Genomic DNA, 10,442 nt, shown 5'->3' on the forward strand with positions numbered 1-10,442 from the left:
TAAAGGTCCCCAACTGTAGAATCACATCGTTTAAAGAAAAAATAAAAATAAAAATATCTTGGGTAGAATGCTATCAAGCAAGTATTTTACTATGTGGGGATATCAAGAACAAAACTAAACAGCTGGGTTTTGCAGTGGCTAATGTGATTAGGTAAACAAGCGCACACACGGAAACACACACACACACACACACACACGCACACACACACACACACACACACACGCACACAAACACAAACACAAACACAGGAGAGTGGCTCCGATCCAGCATGTTAATCATTCATGGAAAGACGCCACCTCGATTCAAAATCAAGCAATGTGAGTTTTCTCCCAAATACAAAGCGTCATGTTGTGACCTTTTATTTTCCACGTGTGTAGAGAGACAGACAGTTGTCCCGCGCGTGTCTGTCTGCCATTGGTCTTCTCTGTGATTGACTGTCCAATGAGGCCAATCACGACAAGCCACAATCGTAACAAGACGCTGACGCGGAAGTGTAAATTTGCTTTTTTTTCCTCCAACCCGGCATGTAAATATCACTTTCGTACGCTTTGCATAGATTTAATGGTTGTAACTGTACAAGTAGATGTGGCTGAGCTGTGCAAAACTTTTTTTATTAGCTTTAGCAAGCTTGCTGGCAAGTGGTATGACACTTCGAGTCTCCTGTAATTGATTTAGCTTCTAGCAAGCTAGGTAAAATGCTCTCCGTGTCAGTAGTACTACGGCCACTATGGCTATTTTCTTGTCTAACCTTTATTTTACTATCACAATGCACCGATGCAAAAGACATACAAACCTTTTGTTCTACCTGCAAACAGATAACAGAAAATTTCAGTAAGGTAGGTTTCCAGAATTTGAATGTTTTTGGGATGCACCCGGTGCTTAAATATATATCTTCAGCGGTGTTTTAATAAAGCTAGTATTGTCTTGCAACCTGTTCATTGTCATAGCTGTGTTATCAATGTTCACGATCTGTCTGTGTTGTCAGGGCTTTGACAGAACCGCAAAGCAGAACTTTGGTGGAGGGAACACAGCCTGGGAAGAGAGGAAGCTCTCCAAATATGAAACGAGGTGAGGTGGTCACCATCAGCCACTTATCATTGGACAGTACTGACTAATAATGCATACACATTCAGAGATGTGGTTGTCCTGCATCAGTGATTCTCAAACATTGTTGATGCACCTAGGTGACCCAGTCCGACTGACCCTGAAAATGTCGTGACCTGAACTTTGGTCCTGCATGATTTGGCTGCAACACAGTATATGGAAAACACTGATCGTGTCTGTCACACAGTAGGGTCAGGCTGAACTGGCACCCCATGTGAGGCAATGTTGAAGACTCCTACTGCATTTCCTCTCCTCTATTTCTCATTTCCTCCTCTCTTCTCCTCCCCGCTCTCTTCTTCTTCTTCTCCTCCTCCTCTCCACTCTACTCTCCTCCTCCTCCTTTCAACTCTCTCCTCCCCACTCTCTTCTTCTTCTTCTTCTTCTCCTCCTCTCCACTCCCTCCCTGCTCTCTTCTCCTCTTTTCCCCCTCTCCTCTCCTGTGCAGTGAGATCCGTCTGGTGGAGATCCTGGAGTCCGTCTGTGATAGCAGCAGCTTCGACTGCAACCACATGGTAGAGGAACATGAGGATCACTTTGAGACCTGGTGGTTCAAGAAGTGAGAGCCCTTTTACTCAGCGTGTGCATGCATGTGCGTGTGCGTGTGCGTGTGCGTGCGCGTGTGCGTGTGTGTGTATTTCTTTAGATACATTCTAACCATGTTATCTTATTGAACAGAAACACAGTGCATGCAGGTGTTTGTTGCAATGTTAACAATTGTCTCTCTTTCACTTCTCAGGAAAACAAAGCATCCTGATATTTATAAATGGTTCTGCATCGACACCATCCACGTGTGCTGTCCAAAGGGAACGTTTGGACCAGATTGTAATGGTAAAGCTATTCCTGTCTGAACCACATAGTTTGGCAGAAACAAGTACTGGATTATTTGAGAATGAAACCGCCCCATGTGATTCTATTCTTATGTGTGTGTGCCTGTTTTGACAGCCTGCGTGGGGGGTTCCGAGAGACCTTGCCATGGCAACGGTGTGTGTGACGGCGACGGAACCCGGGGTGGTAAAGGCAAATGCAGCTGTGACCATGGTTACAAGGGAGAGTTCTGTCTCGACTGCGTCGACGGGTACTTTAACGAAGTGAGGAATGACACCTTCTCCCTATGCACAGGTACGCTGAAGCATACCTCAACCAAACCTCCCTGAAACATACCTCAAACAAACCTCCCTGAAACATACCTCAACCAAACCTTCCTGAAACATACCTCAACTAGTGTTGTTCCGATACCATTTTTTGATCCCGATACCGATACCTGACCGTGCAGTACTTGCCGATACCGAGTACCGATCCGATACCACGGCGTTTGAAAAAACAAAACAAAAAAACATGTTTTTTGAGCCGCATACTCACCTCGATGTAAAATTATTGCTAACACTTAGTCTGGCACTGCTCAAAACCTTTGTAAAACAGGAAAAAATACCAACAGAGAGTGAATGCTATAGAACTTTTTTTTATTGTCTACCTGGTATGGTGACAAGAAAATCAACCCCTTATAAAACCTGAAATGTGGCTCTCACAGATGCCAATCAGTGCAATATCCATTTAAGATATAAAACAGTCGTAGTAGTAGTGCAACAGCAAGTGAACATTTACAAACAAAATAACTTTAAGATATAAAACAGTCGTAGTAGTAGTGCAACAGCAAGTAAACAATTACAAACAAAATAACTTTAAGATATAAAACAGTCGTAGTAGTAGTGCAACAGCAAGTGAACATTTACAAACAAAATAACTTTAAGATATAAAACCGTACAAGTAGTGCAACAGCAAGTAAACATTTACAAACAAAATAAGGCCCATTTGAGACTAACATAAGATGTAGGCCTACCTGAGGGAATAATAATATTTTAGAAGTGCAGCCTGAATTTGGTAAAATAAATAAAAGGATATTTTAAATGTTAGGAAATGTTATCACAACTGTAAACAAACTCCACTTTAAAAAACAAAAACAAAAGAGCTGGAGCAAAATAAAGTGCACTGCACATTAGTGCAGACATGTCACATAGCAGCACTCAGTCCTCCAAATTAAAATCCTTAGGCTTCAAGTTCAAATACATAGGCAGGTTCTTCTTTAAGAAGATGAGCATTTCTACTCTCTCTCCTAGCAGCCTGTTCCTCTTTTCATCCAGTATGTTGGAAGCTGTGCTGAACAGTCTCTCACTATCTACACTAGTAGAGGGAGCACAGAGAAACACTGCAGCAGTAGCAGCCAGGGTGGGGAACCGTTCCTTATTCTTTCCCCAGTACTCAAATGGGCTCTCTAAGCGGTGGATGGTTTTCTCAGCCAGATATGTCTCTATCTGTACCTGTGTAGCTGTGCTGCTGGCACCGCCTTGTTCCTCATCATGCTCTTGCAGGATTTCCTCATACAGCCCCTTAAAGCAGCTCTTGCTGGTCCTGCTGCTTGTGTGGGGCTCTGCTTCCATCCGTGAGGCCTTGTTGGCTGGCTCTGCTGCCAGTGATCGAGACTCCTCAGTCTTCTCCACCTCTTGGATCAGTGCACTCTTTGCAAGCTTGCTGCTTTCCACACTTGTGAAGTATCTGCAGTAACATAGTAAACAAAATACACGTGTTGAATAAAGTAAATATTTACACTTAACGTTTATACTTAATCAGCACACTATTATACACACCTGTCTTTGTAACGCGGGTCCAAGAGGGTTGCAACAGCATACTGGGGCTCCTCCTCGACGGTCTGGAACCTTTTGTCGACAGCCGCTAGTAGGGTTGCTTTCATTGTTTTTATCCCGCTGTCCTCCTCGGTCTCTCGGGTCAACAGTCGCTTCAGTACCACCACCGTGGGGACGACTTCAGACGCGATGGAGGTGCTAAAGCTGATTTGTTTCGTAATCTCCTCGAATGGAGCCAGGACGATGTTTACTTTTTCAAGTAAAGTCCACTGGTTGGTACTCAGGGTGGCTGGGAGGTCGTAGTCAGCCGTGTAGGCTGAGAGAGATCTCTTCTGCTCCAGCAGACTCTCTGTCATGTAGAAGGTGCTATTCCACCGGGTGGGCACATCTTGTTTCAGCCGTTTGATTGGCATTCCAAGTTCAGTCTGTACAGTTTGCAGACGTGAAGTGGCCAGTGGGGAATGCTTGAAGTGGCCGATGATCTTTCTCCCATTGGCCAGCGCGTCGCACACACTCCGCTGTGACAGTAGGCCTTCCTGCACCACTAGCTGGATCAAGTGGGCAAAGCATCCCATTCTCGAAACACCCAAGTCCCTCATCGCCTTCTTCATGTTGCTGGCGTTATCACAGAGAATGGCGTGGACCTTCAATAATAAGTAATAATACATTATTAAGTAAATATAAACGACAAGTGAAAATAAAAACACAAGAGAAAATACAACATTTTAGAGTAAGACAAGAACAAAGAAGTAGGCTAATGTTACCTTGGACTTTGGGATGTTCCAGTTAAGCAGCATACTCTCAATTGCTTCTGCAATTGCTTCACCGGTGTGGGACCCCTTGAACTCGTTTGCATGCAGCACAACGCTTTCCCGGTTGTATGATTCGGAGTCCACCCAGTGAGCAGTTAAACTAAGCAGGGACAGTGGGGAGACGTCGCTGGTCCAAATATCCGTAGTGAAGCTGATGGCCTGCACCTTTCCTAGCTTATCTGAAACATGCCGTCTCCGTGATGTATTTGCGACCTGGTATTTTGTATTTAGGTACAGCGTGAGCCATAAAAAGGCGGAATCCCACATTGTCAACAAAGGAGAGGGGCAGGTCACAGAGCACAATCATTTCAGACATTTTCTCAGTCATCTTTCTTGCCATTTCACTCGGCGCGTCCCACTGGTCCTTTTTATGGAATGAGCTACTCAGCGTTTGTTGTTTTGGTCCATCCGTTCTCTTGCTCGCTGTCGCAGCTGCAGTAGATGACAGAAACTCTTCGTGCTCTTTAATATGTTTTGCCTTTAAATGCTTAATTAAGTTGCTAGTATTGAAACTGGCAGCTTTAGTGCCACCCCTCGACACATTGAGACCGCAAATTGTGCATTTAGCCGTTGTACACACCGGACTATCCACCTTGAAATATCTCCAAACCGCCGACATGTTCTCCACACTACACCTCTACAGCATGCGTGTTTGTTTTTCCACGATAGTGAAAGTTTGGTATCGGGTGTTATTATTTGTTAGTACTCGCCGATACCGATACCAGCATTTTTGTGCGTATCGGTGGCCATGCCGATACTAGTATCGGTATCGGAACAACACTAACCTCAACCAAACCTTCCTGAAGCATACCTCAACCAAACCTTCCTAAAACATACCTCAACCAAACCTTCCTGAAACATACCTCAACCAAACCTTCCTGAAACCTACATCAACCAAACCTTCCTGAAACATACCTCAACCAAACCTTCCTGAAACATACCTCAACCAAACCTTCCTGAAACATACCTCAACCAAACCTTCCTGAAACATACCTCAACCAAACCTTCCTGAAACATACCTCAACCAAACCTTCCTGAAACATACCTCAACCAAACCTTCCTGAAACATACCTCAACCAAACCTTCCTGCTGGGGTGCAGTCGGGCACCTCTTGAGTCTTTTCAACCCTCAAATTGCCAGATACTGCTAATCGTAAATAATCTTATTTGTCACTTATGTCCTGTACTATTGTCACTTTTTTTTATTATTATCTTGAATTATGACTATTGCCTCATTGTCTTGTGCTGCAATGTCAGGAACTGAAGCCTAAGAACTTCACTCTCTTACACTTGTGTTATTTGACGTAACAATAAACTTGAAACTTGAAATGTGAAACTTGATTGGTAATCGGGTGTGAAATTAATCTTCCTCTCTCAATCTCCTACAGAGTGTCATGTCTCCTGCAAGACTTGCACCGGCCTGACCAATCAGGACTGCGATGATTGCAAGGCTGGCTGGGAGGAGGATGAGGAGGGGGCGTGTGTTGGTGAGAAAGCCAATCAGTCACAGAAAGAAAACACTTTTCAATATGCAATTCTTTTTACGGTTTGGAGCGAGGGATGTGTTTGTGTTTATTTTTTATTTATTTTTTTTTTGGGGTGAAGATAGAGAGGTACTGTATTGATCCCCCAGGGGAAATTCAGGTCTTATAGTAGCTCAGACCACAAAAACAACAACAAAATAAACTGTCAATTGAATAGTAGGCTATATAAATAGGCTAAATAAATAAAAATACAAAATAAAGATAGACCAATAATATATACTTGCTGTTGCTTGTCACGTCTGCCCCCAGATGTGGATGAGTGCTCGACAGAACCCTCGCCATGCAAAGAAGATCAGCACTGCCTCAATACGGATGGATCCTTCTCCTGTAAAGGTAAGAGAGTAAAATGGTGGTCCCCCGTGACAGAATTCTCCAGTGTTGGTTTTACACTGGGTTTGTAAAAAAACTACCGTAGTCTAGTGCAGTGTCTAATGCTGTCTGTTTATCTATCTGTCTGTCTGCATAGTGCTGTCTGTCTGTCTGTCTGTGTCTAGTGCTGTCTGTTTATCTATCTATCTGTTTATCTATCAGTCTGTCTAGTAGGGCTGGGTATCGCCACTGATTTCCCAAAACGATTCGATTCCGATTCACAGCTTTCGATTCGATTCGATTCGATTCGATTCCGATTCGATCTAGTTACAATATACATTTTTTGCTTGAATATGAAAGAGATTCTCCGAACTAATGCTATAAATGGTTCAAGGAACCCTATAACATGTAGCATTGTTAAACATATCAATGAATTGACTCCAAAGCAGTTACATGAATGTACTTTTTATTTACATATGACTTTGCTTTTGTCCAGCTCATCTCTATCGTCACATTTTTTTAATCCAAAATGCACCCAGACATCTGACTTTAAGCCTGGTGGTGACTTGAGTGTCCCTGCCATCGCCATGTTTTTAGATTTTAGTGTTGAGACCTCACGTTGCGTGAGATATGATAAATTCTTGTAGCGCGAGATCTGGCCACGAGATCTCGTTGCGGGTTGAAGCTGCAAGCAAATTTTTTTTTTTTTTTAAATGAAAGATCGATCTTGGGATTTATGAATCGATAATCGCTCATTTAATGAAGATCGATTCAGAATCGGGAAATCGATTTTTTGAACCCAGCCCTACTGTCTAGTGCTGTCTAATGCTGTGTAATGTTATGTGTTTATCTATTTGTCTGTCTAGTGCTGTGTCTAATGCTGTATCTATCTGTCTGTGTCTGTCTGTCTAGTGCTGTCTGTCTATCTCGAAGAATCAGTGGATACATCCATTGGGCATTAGTGATAGGGATTGAAAAATAGTGGCTGTTTTGCAATATCCACACTAGCAAACCACAGTGGTGTGTGCGTGTGTGCTATACTGGCCTCACCTTCTCTGTTGACCTTGCTCCCGTCTTTGCTCTCTCTCTCTCTCTCTCTCTCTCTCTCTCTCTCTCTCTCTCTCTCTCTCTCTCTCTCTCTCTCTCTCTCTCTCTCTCTCTCTGCCAGCCTGTGACGAGGTGTGCTCCGGCTGTACGGGGGCGGGGCCTGATAAGTGCCTCACCTGTGCCAATGGGTACCAAGATTTAGAGGGCACCTGCACAGGTAAGAGATCTGTGTGTACAGTATGGCTCGGTTTGTATACTTAGGGAAATAGGCCTATAACCTAGGCCCTTCTTCATTCCATGGATTCCTTCTTACCTTGAGGTAATCGCAGAGCTGACAAGGTCGGATTGAGGAACGCTATATAATGTAGCCTTGCTGTCACTTTTCCAATTGCTAATAAATCTGTCAGTCGGGACGCCTGGGTGGAGTAGCTCACTAAGGTGCATGCCACGTAATCGCAGGGTCTCTGGTTCGATTCCGGCCATCGACCTTTCCTGCATGTCATCCCTCCTCTCTCTCACCCATCCTTCCTGTCAATCTCTACTCTCTATCCCAATGAAGTGGAAATGGCATAAAATCATTTCTTAGAAATCAAGGAAATGGGGATGAAAGATGTGTGGTGTTCGAGTTCAGTACTTGCACATTGCGTGCGTGCGTGCGTGTGTGTGTGTGTGTGTGTGTGTGTGAGACATCCTATGTGTAGGCATTACTGGTTGTTGGCTCAGCACTACTGTAACTGACTGTTCATAATGTCAAAATGCACTGTTAGTATTTATGTTCTTTAGATATTGTACATTAATGTGGACATAAATAAAGCATTTAAAATCTGTGTGTGTGGTCAGATATTGACGAGTGTTCACAGCCTGATACGCCGTGCACTGAAGAGAACCAGGAGTGTGTCAACAACAAGGGCAGCTATGTGTGTATCTGTGGCAACGGCTACGAAGAACGGGAAGGTGTGTGTGTCAAAACACCTGAACCAGGTAATTACGATGTGCTCAATACATGGGGCGAGTTCTCTAAAAGCGTTGTAGCACTAAAGATCATCTTTACATCTATTGTCCACAGTGAGCCTAATGATGGTCTTAGTGCCAAGAAACGTTTTCAGAAAACGTCTAAAATGGCAGAATATGAATGCTGCCTCTCTCTCTGCCTCTCTTGGTTGGTGCCATAGCTAACATCAATTCAACATCAGAGAAGGACCCTTGTAGGTCTTTGTACATCATATCAGTCAATCATCAGATGAAGGACGAGGCTCTTAGAAAGCAGGTCAGTGTGTATCATGAAGTGCTTGTTCTTTCTTTCTTTTTCTATCAGAAGAAAAGGTGGAAGAACCTTCGCCAGAAGCGTCAGATTCTGAAACCGCCACGCACCCGGAGGAGCACGAAGACCTTTGACCTCACGAGGACCTTTGACCTCATGAGAGGAACTAAAAGGAACCAATCATGAATACCACAGTATACGGGAGCAACCGGGTGGCGCGGTAGTGCACCATAACAGCATCAGAATGTCGAAGGCCACTCCTTTTATTAAAGCGCTCAGACTACATGGCACTTATCGTACTGTACATTCAACAAACGGCGGTCTTGAGACAGATTTTGATACCTGTGGAATGGATCATGGACAACTTACAGTATTGTGCAGTCTTAAATCCAACTACTCTGGTCCTTGTTTTTGTTTTTTCTGCTATGGTTAAACCACCAAATGTTGTCAAATATTGTGTCTAGTTTTTAAATTCATGCAGGTAATTTGGAGGCAATTCAATAAAATTGAATAAAATTAACTTCTGCGCTTATGTCTGATTATCACTGACTATACATGATTTAAATGTGGCCATATCATTGTAATTTCAAGGTCACTTTAATTCTGTCAAACCTGTAATTGGATGCAATACCCAAGACGATCACTTGGGTGCAGTCAACGAATGCAGTCGTATTGTTGTTGCAGTGTTCACAAGTGACCACGTAGTGGCGCTCTAACACATCGAATGAAGATGATCAGCAGCTTGTTTCTCTGCATGGACGGCAGATTAAAATGCATGTGCTGTGATTATTGATCTGCTGGATATGAGGTGGATGAGCCTGTTGAAAACAAATGTTGATATGATTTGGATCAAATTCAAAAAGATATATTTTCCCTATTGTTTTGACTACAATACTATATACTTTATATAAATGTATATCCTACATTTCTCTTAAGGCCAACCGTGGTTGTATTTCTGGCTCTTCGACCTTGTGACCTGCTTCAGATCAAAGCACCCTCTACTAACCTGCTTCTAAACCTGTAATAAGGAGACCTCCTGTGTGCCTTTGGGATGATGTAAGCTGTTATGACTTCTCCTGCAGCCTCGAAGAGGTGGAAAGAGGAGCCAGTTGAAACCTGTCTCGACTGGTGCTTTCCACTAGAGATGCAATCTCGCAATCCCCTCTCGTCCTGTAACCCTCCTCTCCACCAATACGTGTCCAATGTCTCCTCTTGTCTAGTCATTCATATGCATGTGCCGATTGTTAGGTTTGACATTTAGTAGTGCCTCAGAAGGTTATCATGGTTGTATGTCAGATAACCAGATAACCCACTACCCCCCCACCCCCCTCAATTGATGGTATTGAGGCAGAACCCAACAGAACTCCCTGCTGTGACGCTAAGCAGACATGCAATCACATCTCGAGTGGAACAAATGCATTTCAGAGAGCTTTTATAGAGCGATGACACATTTTGTCTGGAGTGTTTTTGTCATGCCTCAGTGCTTGGAAACAAGAAGGAAGCTTCACTTTCAACACCCTTCTGACACAACGGGGTACTGAAGCCAGGAGAAGTATGCGGTCATGTCACAACAGGTCGCCGTGGAGACCGGTGATGCCATGGGAACTCAACAACTCTTCTTCCAGCGTTTTCGACCCCTTTTTTCCCATGTTATCAGCAACTCGAAGACAGTTTAGTCTTTTGCAAATGGTTTCACTCAGCCAGTCTTTGTATATCTGTCTTTCCC

General features: G+C 43.6%; 1 protein-coding gene across 1 annotated transcript; it reads left to right on the plus strand.

The window, feature by feature from the left end:
• Positions 1-525: 525 nt before the first annotated feature.
• creld2 (cysteine-rich with EGF-like domains 2) lies at positions 526-9,201 on the plus strand. The gene is made up of 10 exons (XM_080537426.1): positions 526-837; positions 987-1,069; positions 1,551-1,661; positions 1,842-1,933; positions 2,048-2,224; positions 5,944-6,042; positions 6,349-6,432; positions 7,577-7,672; positions 8,296-8,436; positions 8,771-9,201. Exons 1-10 carry the CDS (start codon positions 697-699, stop codon positions 8,848-8,850), a joined length of 1,104 nt encoding a protein of 367 aa, XP_080393552.1. The 5' UTR covers positions 526-696; the 3' UTR covers positions 8,851-9,201.
• The last annotated feature ends 1,241 nt before the right edge of the window (positions 9,202-10,442 follow it).

This window comes from Nansenia antarctica (assembly GCF_963989245.1).
Source record: "Nansenia antarctica genome assembly, chromosome: 8".
NCBI classification, from domain to species: domain Eukaryota; kingdom Metazoa; phylum Chordata; class Actinopteri; order Argentiniformes; family Microstomatidae; genus Nansenia; species Nansenia antarctica.

Excerpts from the sequence above, each read along its gene's own strand:
- creld2 (XM_080537426.1), top strand. The coding sequence starts at position 697 with ATGCTCTCCGTGTCAGTAGTACTACGGCCACTATGGCTATTTTCTTGT. Across the intron at positions 1,662-1,841 it reads GAGACCTGGTGGTTCAAGAA|GAAAACAAAGCATCCTGATA; the intron begins GTGAGAGCCCTT and ends TTCACTTCTCAG. Across the intron at positions 2,225-5,943 it reads CACCTTCTCCCTATGCACAG|AGTGTCATGTCTCCTGCAAG; the intron begins GTACGCTGAAGC and ends AATCTCCTACAG.